This window comes from Bombina bombina, chromosome 3, assembly GCF_027579735.1.
Source record: "Bombina bombina isolate aBomBom1 chromosome 3, aBomBom1.pri, whole genome shotgun sequence".
In the NCBI taxonomy this organism is placed as follows: domain Eukaryota; kingdom Metazoa; phylum Chordata; class Amphibia; order Anura; family Bombinatoridae; genus Bombina; species Bombina bombina.
Genome location: NC_069501.1, coordinates 544,554,930 through 544,569,212, shown reverse-complemented (window position 1 = coordinate 544,569,212; position 14,283 = coordinate 544,554,930). Strand labels below are relative to the sequence as shown.

The window sequence follows — 14,283 nt, the reverse complement described above, 5'->3', positions numbered from 1 at the left end:
ATATATATATATATATATATATATATATATACACACACACAGTAGATAAACAGCTCTAGAAAATTATGAATTTTTCTGTTTTTACTATTTATAGATATGTGTTGGTTTAAACTTAACATTGTTGTTTTGTTGCTACTGACAACATTTCTCTCATTTTCCAAATAAAAATATTGTCATTTAGAGCATTTATTTGCAGAAAATGTCAATTGGTCAAAATAACAAAAGAGACGCAGTGTTTTTAGACCTTGAATAATACAAAGAAAACAAGTTGATATTTATTTTTAAGCAACACAAAACTTATGTTTTAACTTAGCAAGAGTTCACAGATCAATATTTGGTGGAATAACCCTGATTCTCAGTCACAGCTTTTATGCATCTTGGCATGCTCTCCACAAGTTTTTCACATTACTTTTACTTTTTTAAGCAGTGGGGCTTTCCAGAGGTTTTCAATGGGGTTCAGATCTGGAGATTGGGTTGGCCATGACAGGGTCTTGAGCTGATGGTCCTCCATCCACACCTTGACCTGGCTGTGTGTCATGAAGTATTGTCCTGATGGAAAAATCAGTCCTCAGAGTTGGTGAGCATTGTCAGAGCAGAAGGAAGCAAGTTTTCTTCCAGGATAACCTTGTACGTGGCTTGATTCATGCGTCCTTCACAAATATAAATCTGCCCGATTCCAGGATTTGGCAAGATTTATCTTTGTGAAGGATGTATGAATAAAGCCATGTTTTTTTTTCTGACAAATCTCAACCATATCAACCAATCATAAACTCATATAAGTATGTGAATTCATAACAAATACCAAGATAACTAAGTACATTTAAAAATGGAAGAAAATTGGAAAGTTTGTTTTGTTGTTGTTTAATTTTTACTTTCTTGTCCCTTTGTGGAATTTTTGTAATGTTACTTTTCAGGAAGTATATTGTTTTTTTTTTTTTTTAGAAAAAGTCCACTTAGTGGATAAACAGGTGGCCCTCGTTTTACAACTGTTCAATTTACACCGTTTCAGAATAACAACCTTTTTTCCAGTCATGTGACTGCTATTGAAAAGCAGTGCATTTATTAAAATAGCCATTAGGTGGAGCTGTCCGCTTGTGTTACAGCAAAGCCAAGCAAGCTGAAATTAATCAGTTTAACCAGACCTGAGCTATCGAGCAGATTTCAAAGGAACAAGATCTTCTTCCTGTCTATAAATCAGTCCAGATTGAAATGCATAGAAAAAACTGTTTGCAGAAAAATGCAAGTGAAGTCTGTGTTGTGTGATTATTTTATTAGGTTTATAATGCTGTTTAGCAAATGTTTTTGTTTATTTAACTTAGTTTAGTTATATATTCTGTGTTGTATGATTATTTTATTAGGTTTATAATGCTGTTTAGCATTTAAAGTCTTCATTTCAAAGCTTTAAAAATAATGTATTAGGTGTTACTTATGACAATTTTGAGAGGGGCCTGGAACCTATCACCCTCACTTCCCATTGACTTACATTATAAACTGGGTTTCAATTTACAACGGTTTCGATTTACAACCATTCCTTCTGGAACCTAACCCCGGCGTAAACTGAGGGCTACCTGTATTTTAATAAACAATACAATTTTAGGTTAAATCAGCATCATAATTATATATGATAACTAAGTGCCAATGAGTTTTGTGAAAAGCATAAGGTATTTTCGGATAGCTTGAGGTGTACTTTTATTTTAAATGGATGAATAAAGTTTATTTTTTTAATTTTTTTTCTTTCATGACAATTTAGATAGAGCATGCAATTAAAAAAAAAACTCTCTAATTTTCTTCTATTCTCAAATAGTCTTTGTTCTCTTGGTATCTTTTGTTGAAAAGCAGGGGATATGCTTAGGAGTGTGTCTGAAGCAGCAGTTTTGCAAGAATGAGATCCATTTGGAAGGGCACTAGATGGCACTACTTTTTCCTGCCATGTAGTGCTTCAGACACCTAGGCCTCTAGTTATCAAGCCGTCAACCTCAAATACGCTGGAATTCCGCAGCGTATTTGTGGCGAGGCTGATTCGCTGTAGTTATCAAGCACTACAGCCCGGCAAAGTAGAATTTTGTGACGTAAGCTACGATCCGCCGGACTCAGTCCGACACAGATCGATTGTTACGTCACTCCAGATGTTCCGAACGCAAGTTCGGCACAATCTGACTACTTTTGCTAGTTATCAAATAACTAGCAGGTACGCTCAGCACTTTTCCGGCCCAGCGTACCTGGTTTTCAATCCGCCGCCCTGGAGGTGGCGGATCCCATAGGAATCAATTAGAGTCTGACCATAGCGAAAGTTCATGTTCGCTGCTGCCCGATATCCCATTGATTCCTATGGGAGATGTCTGCACCTAACACCCTAACATGTACCCCGAGTCTAAACACCCCTAATCTGCCCCCCCTACACCGCCACAACTAAATAAACTGATTAACCCCTAAACCGCCGCTCCCGGACCCCGCCACAACTATATTAAACATGTTAACCCATAAACCGCCGCTCCCGGAGCCCACCGCCACTCTAATAAACATATTAACCCCTAAACCGCCGCTCCCGGACCCCGCCGCAACTATAATAAATATGTTAACCCCTAAAACGCCGCTCCCGGACCCCGCCGCCACCTACATAATACCTATTAACCCCTATCCTGCCCCCCCATACCGCCGCCACCTTTAATACATTTATTAACCCCTATCCTGCGGATCCCGTACCCTGCCGCAACGAAATAAATTGTTTAGCCCCTAAACTGCCGCTCCCGGACCCCGCCGCCACCTATATTAAACTTATTAACCCCTAATCTGCCCCCCTACACCGTCGCCACCTATAATAAATTTATTAACCCCTATCCTGCCCCCCCTATACCGCCGCCATCTATATTAAACTAATTAACCCCTAAACCTAAGTCTAACACTAACCCTAACACCCCCCTAACTTAAATATTATTTTAATACATCTAAATAAAAATTACTGTTAACTAAATTAATCCTATTTAAAGCTAAATAGTTACCTATAAAATAAACCCTAATATAGCTACAATATAACAAATAATTATATTGCAGCTATTTTAGGATTTATATTTATTGTACAGGCAACTTTGTATTTATTTAACTAGGTACAATAGTTATTAAATAGTTATTAACTATTTAATAACTACCTAGCTAAAAGAAATACAAAATTACCTCTAAAATAAATCCTAACCTAAGTTACAATGAAACCTAACACTACACTATCATTAAATTAATTAAATAAATTACTAGCCAATACCTACAATTAAATACAATTAAATAAACTAAACTAAATTACAAAAAAACAAACACTAAATTACAAAAAATGAGAAATATTACAAGAATTTTAAACTAATTACACCTAATCTAAACCCCCTAATAAAATAAAAAAAAAAACAAAATAATAAAAGTCCCTACCCTATTCTACATTACAAAGTAATCAGCTCTTTTACCTGTAAAAAAAAATACAACCCCCCCAACATTAAAACCCACCACCCACATGCCCCTACTCTAACCCACCCAAACCCCCCTTAAATAAAACGCTACCCCCTGAAGATCTCCCTACCTTGAGTCGTGTTCACCCAGCCGGGCCGAAGTCATCATCCAAGGGGCGCTGAAGAGGTCTTCCATCCGATAGAAGTCTTCATCCAAGGGGTGCTGAAGAGGTCTTCCATCCGGTAGAAGTCTTCATCCAAGGGGCACTGAAGAGGTCTTCCATCCAACAGAAGTCTTCATCCAGGCGGCGTCTTCAATCTTCATCCATCCGGAGCGGAGCGGAGCCATCTTCAAACGACCCGACGCGGAGCCATCCTTTTCAACCGACGACTACCATCTTGGATGACGTCACTTAAAGGAATATTCATTCGTCGGGTAGTCGTCGGTTGAAGAGGATGGCTCCGCGTCGGCTCGTTTGAAGATGGCTCCGCTCTGCTCCGGATGGATGAAGATTGAAGACGCCGCCTGGATGAAGACTTCTATCAGATGGAAGACCTCTTCAGCGCCCCTTGGATGAAGACTTCTACCGGATGGAAGACCTCTTCAGCGCCCCTTGGATGAAGACTTCTACCGGATGGAAGACCTCTTCAGCGCCCCTTGGATGAAGACTTCTATCGGATGGAAGACCTCTTCAGCGCCTCTTGGATGATGACTTCGGCCCGGCTGGGTGAACATGACTCAAGGTAAGGAGATCTTCAGGGGGGTAGCGTTAGGTTTATTTAAGGGGGTTTTGGGTGGGTTAGAGTAGGGTTATGTGGGTGGTGGGTTTTAATGTTGGGGGGGTTGTATTTTTTTATTACAGGCAAAAGAGCTGATTACTTTGGGGCATGCCCCGCAGAAAGCCCTTTTAAGGGCTGGTAAAAGAGCTGATTACTTTGTAATGTAGAATAGGGTAGGGACTTTTATTATTATTTTTTATTATTATTTTATTAGGGGGCTTAGATTAGGTGTAATTAGTTTAAAATTCTTGTAATATTTTTTTATTTTCTGTAATTTAGTGGGTTTTTTTTGTAATTTAGTTTAGTTTATTTAATTGTATTTAATTGTAGGTATTGGCTAGTAATTTATTTAACTAATTTAATGATAGTGTAGTGTTAGGTATAATTGTAACTTAGGTTAGGATTTATTTTACAGGTAATTTGTATTTCTTTTAGCTATGTAGTTATTAAATAGTTAATAACTATTTAATAACTACTGTACCTAGTTAAAATAAATACAAAGTTACCTGTAAAATAAATATAAATCCTAAAATAGCTACAATGTAATTATTAATTACATTGTAGCTATCTTAGGGTTTATTTTATAGGTAAGTATTTAGTTTTAAATACAAATAATTTATTTAATGATAGTGTAGTGTTAGGTGTAATTGTAACTTAGGTTAGTTTTTATTTTACAGGTAAATTTGTCTTTATTTTATCTAGGTAGCTATTAAATAGTTAATAACTATTTAATAGCTATTGTACCTAGTTAAAATAAATTTAAATTTGCCTGTAAAATAAAAATAAATCCTAAAATAGCTACAATATAATTATTAGTTATATTGTAGCTATATTAGGGTTTATTTTATAGGTAAGTATTTAGTTTTAAATAGGATTAATTTAGTTAATAAGAGTAATTTTTATTTAGATTTATTAAAATAATATTTAAGTTAGGGGGGTGTTAGGGTTAGTGTTAGACTTAGGTTTAGGGGTTAATTAGTTTAATATAGATGGCGGCGGTATAGGGGGGGTAGGATAGGGGTTAATAAATTTATTATAGGTTGCGACGGTGTAGGGGGGGCAGATTAGGGGATAATAAGTTTAATATAGGTGGCGGCGGGGTCCGGGAGCGGCGGTTTAGGGGTTAAACAATTTATTTAGTTGCGGCGGGGTACGGGATCCGCAGGATAGGGGTTACTAAATTTGTTATAGGTGGCGTTGATATAGGGGGGTAGGATAGGGGTTAATAGGTATTATGTAGGTGACGGAGGGGTCCGGGGGCGGCAGTTTAGGGGTTAATACATTTATTATAGTTGCGGCGGGGTCCAGGAGTGGCGGTTTAGGGGTTAATATATTTATTATAGTTGCGGCTGGGTCTAGGAGCGACGGTTTAGGCGTTAATAACTTTATTTAGTTGCGGGGGGCTCCGGGGGCGGCGGTATAGGGGGTAGAACAGTATAGTATAGTGTGGGTGCTTAGTGACAGCTTATCAATAAAGCTGTAGAAAAGCCGAAGAGCAGCGAGATCGGATGAGTGATAACTATCACAGTCCGCTGCTCATCGCTCCGTACTTGGTGCGCGTTTTTTTGACAGCTTTTTTGATAACTTTTGCGAACGTATTCAGGTCCGCGGCGGCAATGTGAGGCGAGCTTAGGCGAGCGTATTGGGGCCGGCGAAGGCAGGTATGTACGGAGCTTGATAACTAGAGGCCCTAGGTATCTCTTCAACAAAGAATACATGGGAATGAAGCAAATTTCATAATAGAAGCAAATTTGAAACTTTTTAAAAATGTTATCTTCACTCTGAATCACAAAACAAAACGTTTGGGTTTTATGTCCATTAACTATTAGCAGTTAAACTAGTGCCTGACACTTTCTTTTTTGGACTTATATAAGCATCAAATTCTCCCCTATATCCCTTTGTTTGCTATTCCCTTTCTTTTAAGTACATTCTGCATAGCATGAGTCAGCTATTGCAATAGCATTTACATTTGCTTTTAATGGACATCATATCTGCATGCCTAAAGCAATTCTCTTTAATAGTAGCTGTTAGTAAAACTAAGATTGCAGACAGTTTTACTTACACTTTAAAGCCCATCTTTCTGTGGGAATGTTGTTTTCTATACATATAGACAAGCAGTTTGTCACTCATAGGGCTTGGGATTCATGAACAATGAACGACATTTCAATCTTGAGATAACTAAATCACTGTCTGACATGTAACCGCAAGATCAGATCCGGAAACAGCTGACAAGATCAGCTGGATATCCAAAGAATACAGCTCTGGCTTTAATAGGGAAATATAACAGTTTACGTTTTTAGTGAAACCCAAATTATTTTCATTCATAATTCAGATAGAGAATACAATTTAAAAAAAGTGTCCAATTTAGTTATATTATCAAATTTGGGTCGTTCTCGTGTTATTCTTTGTTGAAGAGATATCTAGATAGGTAGGGTGCACTTGTCTAGAGAACTACATGACAGGAATTAGACATGTGCAGGGCTAAAAAATTTGGTTCGTTTTCGGTTCGGATCGATTCGGACTTTTCGAATTTCGTTTCGGATCGAATCGGATTCGGCAAAATTTGAATAAATTCGTTTCGGATTTATTCGGATTTGGCTGAATTCGGTTCTATTCGGTTCCGAAATTCGGTATGTTTTAGTACACTAAGTCACTAAGACCCATAAACTACCTATGAACCACTAAACCGAGGCCCCCCCACATCGCAAACCCTATAATAACTTTATTTAACCCCTAATCTGCCGATCGGATATCGCCGCAACCTACATTATAGCTATTAACCCCTAATCTGCTGTCCCTAACACCGCCGACCCCTACATTATAGTTATTAACCCCTAATCTGCCCCCCCCCAACGTCGCCGCAATCTAACTACAAGTATTAACCCCTAATCTGCCGACCCGATATCGCCGCCGCCTACATTATAGCTATTAACCCCTAATCTGCTATCCCTAACACCGCCGACCCCTACATTATAGTTATTAACCCCTAATCTACCCCCCCAACGTTGCCGCAATCTAACTTCAAGTATTAACCCCTAATCTGCCGACCCGATATCGCCGCCGCCTACATTATAGCTATTAACCCCTAATCTGGTGTCCCTAACACCGCCGACCCCTACATTATAGTTATTAACCCCTAATCTGCCCCCCCAACATCGCCGCAATCTAACTACAAGTATTAACCCCTAATCTGCCGACCCGATATCGCTGCCACCTACATTATAGCTATTAACCCCTAATCTGGTGTCCCTAACACCGCCGACCCCTACATTATAGTTATTAACCCCTAATCTGCCCCCCCAACGTCGCCGCAATCTAACTACAAGTATTAACCCCTAATCTGCCGACCCGATATCGCCGCCGCCTACATTATAGCTATTAACCCCTAATCTGGTGTCCCTAACACCGCCGACCCCTACATTATAGTTATTAACCCCTAATCTGCCCCCCCCCAACATCGCCGCAATCTAACTACAAGTATTAACCCCTAATCTGCCGACCCGATATCGCCGCTGCCTACATTATAGCTATTAACCCCTAATCTGGTGTCCCTAACACCGCCGACACCTACATTATAGTTATTAACCCCTAATCTGCCCCCCCCCAACGTCGCCGCAATCTAACTACAAGTATTAACCCCTAATCTGCCGACCGCAAATCGCCGCCACTATAATAAATGTATTAACCCCTAAACCGCCGCACTCCCGCCTCGCAAACACTATAATACATTTTATTAACCCCTAATCTGCCCTCCCTAACATCGCCGCCACCTACCTACAATTATTAACCCCTAATCTCCCGCCCCCAACGTCGACGCTACTATAATAAGGTTATTAACCCCTAAACCTAAACCTAACCCTAACACTAACACCCCCTAACTTAAATATAATTTAAATAAAACGAAATAAGTTTACTATAGTTAAATAAATGAATCCTATATAAAACTAAATACTTACCTGTAAAATAAACCCTAAGATAGCTGCAATATAACTAATATTTACATTGTAGCTATTTTAGGATTTATTTTTATTTTACAGGCAACTTTGTATTTATTTTAACTAGGTAAAATAGTTATTAAATAGTTAATAACTATTTAATAACTACCTAGTTAAAATAATTAAAAAATTACCTGTAAAATAAATCCTAACCTAAGTTACAATTAAACCTAACACTACACTATAATTAAATAAATTAACTACAAGTACCTACAATTATCTACAATTAAATAAACTAAAGTACAAAAACCCCCCACTAAATTACAAAAAAAAACAAACACTAAATTTCAAAAAATAAAAAAATATTACAAGAATTTTAAACTAATTACACCTAATCTAAGCCCCCTAATAAAATAACAAAGCCCCCCAAAATAAAAAAAATGCCCTACCCTATACTAAATTACAAAAGTTAACAGCTCTATTACCTTACCAGCCCTGAACAGGGCCCTTTGCGGGGCATGCCCCAAAGAAAACAGCTCTTTTGCCTGTAAAAAAAAAACACAATCCCCCCCCCCACATTACAACCCACCACCCACATACCCCTACTCTAACCCAAACCCCCCTTAAATAAACCTAACACTACCCCCCTGAAGATCTCCCTACCTTGAGTCGTGTTCACCCAGGCGGGGGCGAAGTCTTCATCCGATGGGGCAGAAGAGGACATCCAGACCGGCAGAAGTCTTCATCCAAGCGGGGCAAGAAGAGGTCTTCCATCCATCATAGAAGTACCAAAATACAAACAAACACTAAATTACCAAAAATAATAAAATATTACAATATTTTTAAACTAATTACACCTAATCTAAGCCCCCTACTAGCTATTAATATAGCTACAATATAACTAATAGTTACATTGTAGCTATTTTAGGATTTATATTTATTTTACAGGCAACTTTGTATTTATTTTAACTAGGTACAATAGTTATTAAATAGTTAATAACTATTTAATAACTACCTAGCTAAAATAAATACAAATTTACCTGTAAAATAAATCATAACCTAAGTTACAATTACACCTAACACTACACTATCATTAAATTAACTAAATAAATGAATCCTATATAAAACTAAAGACTTACCTGTAAAATAAACCCTAATATAGCTGCAATATAACTAATAGTTACATTGTAGCTATTTTAGCATTTATATTTATTGTACAGGCAACTTTGTATTTATTTTAACTAGGTTCAATAGCTATTAAATAGATATTGACTATTTAATAGCTACCTAGTTAAAATAATTACAAAATTACCTGTAAAATAAATCCTAATCTAAGTTACAATTAAACCTAACACTACACTATCATTAAATAAATTAACTACAAGTACCTACAATTAAATACAATGAAATAAACTAAACTAAAGTACAATCCCCCCCCCACTAAATTACAAAAAATAAAAAAATATTACAAGAATTTTAAACTAATTACACCTAATCTAAGCCCCCTAATAAAATAACAAAGCCCCCCAAAATAAAAAAATGCCCTACCCTATACTAAATTACAAAAGTTAACAGCTCTATTACCTTACCAGCCCTTAAAAGGGCCTTTTGCGGGGGCATGCCCCAAAGAAAACAGCTCTTTTGCCTGTAAAAAAAACCCACAATACCCCCCCCACATTACAACCCAACACCCACATACCCCTACTCTAAACCAAACCCCCCTTAAATAAACCTAACACTACCCCCTGAAGATCTCCCTACCTTGAGTCGTGTTCACCAAGCCGGGCCGAAGTCTTCATCCGATGGGGCAGAAGAGGACATCCAGACCGGCACAAGTCTTCATCCAAGCGGGGCAAGAAGAGGTCTTCCATCCATCAGAAAAGTACAAAAAAACAAACAAAAACTAAATTACCAAAAATAATACAATAATTTTAAACTAATTACACCTAATCTAAGCCCCCTACTAGCTATTAATATAGCTACAATATAAATAATAGTTACATTGTAGCTATTTTAGGATTTATATTTATTTTACAGGCAACTTTGTATTTATTTTAACTAGGTACAATAGCTATTAAATAGTTATGAACTATTTAATAACTACCTAGCTAAAATAAATACAAATTTACCTGTAAAATAAATCCTAACCTAAGTTACAATTACACCTAACACTACACTGTCATTAAATTAACTAAATAAATGAATCCTATATAAAACTAAAGACTTACCTGTAAAATAAACCCTAATATAGCTACAATATAACTAATAGTTACATTGTAGCTATTTTAGCATTTATATTTATTTTACAGGCAACTTTGTATTTATTTTAACTAGGTACAATAGCTATTAAATAGATATTTACTGTTTAATAGCTACCTAGTTAAAATAATTACAAAATTACCTGTAAAATAAATCCTAACCTAAGTTACAATTAAACCTAACACTACACTATCATTAAATAAATTAACTACAAGTACCTACAATTAAATACAATGAAATAAACTAAACTAAAGTACAAAAAAACAAACACTAAATTACAAAAAATAAAAAAAATTACAAGAATTTTAAACTAATTACACCTAATCTAAGCCCCCTAATAAAATAACAAAGCCCCCCAAAATAAAAAAATGCCCTACCCTATACTAAATTACAAAAGTAATCAGCTCTATTACCTTACCAGCCCTTAAAAGGGCCTTTTGCGGGGGCATGCCCCAAAGAAAACAGCTCTTTTGCCTGTAAAAAAAACCACAATACCCCCCCCCCACATTACAACCCACCACCCACATACCCCTACTCTAACCCAAACCCCCCTTAAATAAAAATAACACTACCCCCCTGAAGATCTCTCTACCGTGTCTTCACCCAGCGGGCCGAAGTCTTCATCCGATCGGGCAGAAGAGGACATCCAGACCGGCAGAAGTCTTCATCCAAGCGGGGCAAGAAGAGGTCTTCCATCCACCAGCATCCTGAAGACATCCCACGCAGAGCATCCTCTTCTTTCTTGATCCGACGACTAAGTGACTGTACCTTTAAGTGACGTCATCCAAGATGGCGTCCCTTGAATTCCGATTGGCTGATAGGATTCTATCAGCCAATCGGAATTAAGGTAGGAAAAATCTGATTGGCTGATTCAATCAGCCAATCAGATTCAAGTTCAATCCGATTGGCTGATCCAATCAGCCAATCAGATTGACCTCACATTCTATTGGCTGTTCCGATCAGCCAATAGAATGCGAGGTCAATCCGATTGGCTGATCCAATCAGCCAATCGGATTGAACTTGAATCTGATTGGCTGATTGAATCAGCCAATCAGATTTTTCCTACCTTAATTCCGATTGGCTGATAGAATCCTATCAGCCAATCGGAATTCAAGGGACGCCATCTTGGATGACGTCACTTAAAGGTACAGTCACTTAGTCGTCGGATCAAGAAAGAAGAGGATGCTCTGCGTGGGATGTCTTCAGGATGCTGCCGCTCCACTCCGGATGGATGAACAGAGAAGATGCCGCCTGGATCAAGACTTCTGGTGGATGGAAGACCTCTTCTTGCCCCGCTTGGATGAAGACTTCTGCCGGTCTGGATATCCTCTTCTGCCCGATCGGATGAAGACTTCGGCCCGCTGGGTGAAGACATGGTAGAGAGATCTTCAGGGGGGTAGTGTTAGGTTTATTTAAGGGGGGTTTGGGTTAGAGTAGGGGTATGTGGGTGGTGGGTTGTAATGTGGGGGGGTATTGTGTTTTTTTTTACAGGCAAAAGAGCTGTTTTCTTTGGGGCATGCCCCCGCAAAAGGCACTTTTAAGGGCTGGTAAGGTAATAGAGCTGATTACTTTTGTAATTTAGTATAGGGTAGGGCATTTTTTTATTTTGGGGGGCTTTGTTATTTTATTAGGGGGCTTAGATTAGGTGTAATTAGTTTAAAATTCTTGTAATTTTTTTTATTTTTTGTAATTTAGTGTTTGTTTTTTTGTACTTTAGTTTAGTTTATTTCATTGTATTTAATTGTAGGTACTTGTAGTTAATTTATTTAATGATAGTGTAGTGTTAGGTTTAATTGTAACTTAGGTTAGGATTTATTTTACAGGTAATTTTGTAATTATTTTAACTAGGTAGCTATTAAACAGTAAATATATATTTAATAGCTATTGTACCTAGTTAAAATAAATACAAAGTTGCCTGTAAAATAAATATAAATGCTAAAATAGCTACAATGTAACTATTAGTTATATTGTTGCTATATTAGGGTTTATTTTACAGGTAAGTCTTTAGTTTTATATAGGATTCATTTATTTAGTTAATTTAATGACAGTGTAGTGTTAGGTGTAATTGTAACTTAGGTTATGATTTATTTTACAGGTAAATTTGTATTTATTTTAGCTAGGTAGTTATTAAATAGTTATTAACTATTTAATAGCTTTTGTACCTAGTTAAAATAAATACAAAGTTGCCTGTAAAATAAATATAAATCCTAAAATAGCTACAATGTAACTATTAGTTATATTGTAGCTATATTAATAGCTAGTAGGGGGCTTAGATTAGGTGTAATTAGTTTAAAATTATTGTAATATTTTATTATTTTTGGTAATTTAGTGTTTGTTTGTTTTTTTGTACTTTTCTGATGGATGGAAGACCTCTTCTTGCCCCGCTTGGATGAAGACTTCTGCCGGTCTGGATGTCCTCTTCTGCCCCATCGGATGAAGACTTCTGCCCGGCTTGGTGAACACAACTCAAGGTAGGGAGATCTTCAGGGGGGTAGTGTTAGGTTTATTTAAGGGGGGTTTGTGTTAGAGTAGGGGTATGTGGGTGTTGGGTTGTAATGTGGGGGGGGGTATTGTGTTTTTTTTTTACAGGCAAAAGAGCTGTTTTCTTTGGGGCATGCCCCAGCAAAAGGCCCTTTTAAGGGCTGGTAAGGTAATAGAGCTGTTCACTTTTGTAATTTAGTATAGGGTAGGGCATTCTTTTATTTTGGGGAGCTTTGTTATTTTATTAGGGGGCTTAGATTAGGTGTAATTAGTTTAAAATTCTTGTAATATTTTTTTATTTTTTGTAATTTAGTGGGGGGGGGGGGTTTGTACTTTAGTTTAGTTTATTTAATTGTATTTAATTGTAGGTACTTGCAGTTAATTTATTTAATGATAGTGTAGTGTTAGGTTTAATTGTAACTTAGGTTAGGATTTATTTTACAGGTAATTTTGTAATTATTTTAACTAGGTAGCTATTAAATAGTTAATATCTATTTAATAGCTATTGAACCTAGTTAAAATAAATACAAAGTTGCCTGTACAATAAATATAAATGCTAAAATAGCTACAATGTAACTATTAGTTATATTGCAGCTATATTAGGGTTTATTTTACAGGTAAGTATTTAGTTTTAAATATGATTCATTTATTTAATTAATTAAATGATAGTGTAGTGTTAGGTGTAATTGTAACTTAGGTTAGGATTTATTTTACAGGTAAATTTGTATTTATTTTAGCTAGGTAGTTATTAAATAGTTATTAACTATTTAATAACTATTGTACCTTGTTAAAATAAATACAAAGTTGCCTGTAAAATAAAAATAAATGCTAAAATAGCTACAATGTAACTATTAGTTATATTGCAGCTATCTTAGGGTTTATTTTACAGGTAAGTCTTTAGTTTTAAATAGGATTAATTTATTTAACTATAGTAAACTTATTTCGTTTTATTTAAATTATATTTAAGTTAGGGGGTGTTAGTGTTAGGGTTAGACTTAGGTTTAGGGGTTAATAACCTTATTATAGTAGCGTCGACGTTGGGGGCGGGAGATTAGGGGTTAATAATTGTAGATAGGTGGCGGCGATGTTAGGGAGGGCAGATTAGGGGTTAATAAAATGTATTATAGTGTTTGCGAGGCGGGAGTGCGGCGGTTTAGGGGTTAATACATTTATTATAGTGGCGGCGATTTGCGGTCGGCAGATTAGGGGTTAATACTTGTAGTTAGATTGCGGCGACGTTGGGGGGGCAGATTAGGGGTTAATAACTATAATGTAGGAGATTAGGGGTTAATAATTGTAGGTAGGTGGTGGCGATGTTAGGGAGGGCAGATTAGGGGTTAATAAAATGTATTATAGTGTTTGCGAGGCGGGAGTGCGGCGGTTTAGGGGTTAATACA

The 14,283-nt window shown here is 36.8% G+C and overlaps 1 protein-coding gene across 6 annotated transcripts in view; it reads left to right on the top strand.

Moving 5' to 3' along the window:
* LOC128653626 (transcription elongation factor A protein 2) overlaps positions 1-14,283 on the top strand; it is a 229,859-nt gene that overhangs the window by 166,380 nt on the left and 49,196 nt on the right. The window contains exon 15 of one of the 6 annotated variants that reach the window (XM_053707030.1): positions 12,774-12,878. The exons of the other annotated variants lie outside the window; for them this stretch is intronic. Within the exon in view, the coding sequence (XP_053563005.1) occupies positions 12,774-12,842 (69 nt within the window). The 3' untranslated portion in view covers positions 12,843-12,878. Of the gene's footprint in view, positions 1-12,773; positions 12,879-14,283 lie in introns of those variants that run through there. 6 annotated transcript variants of the gene reach the window in all.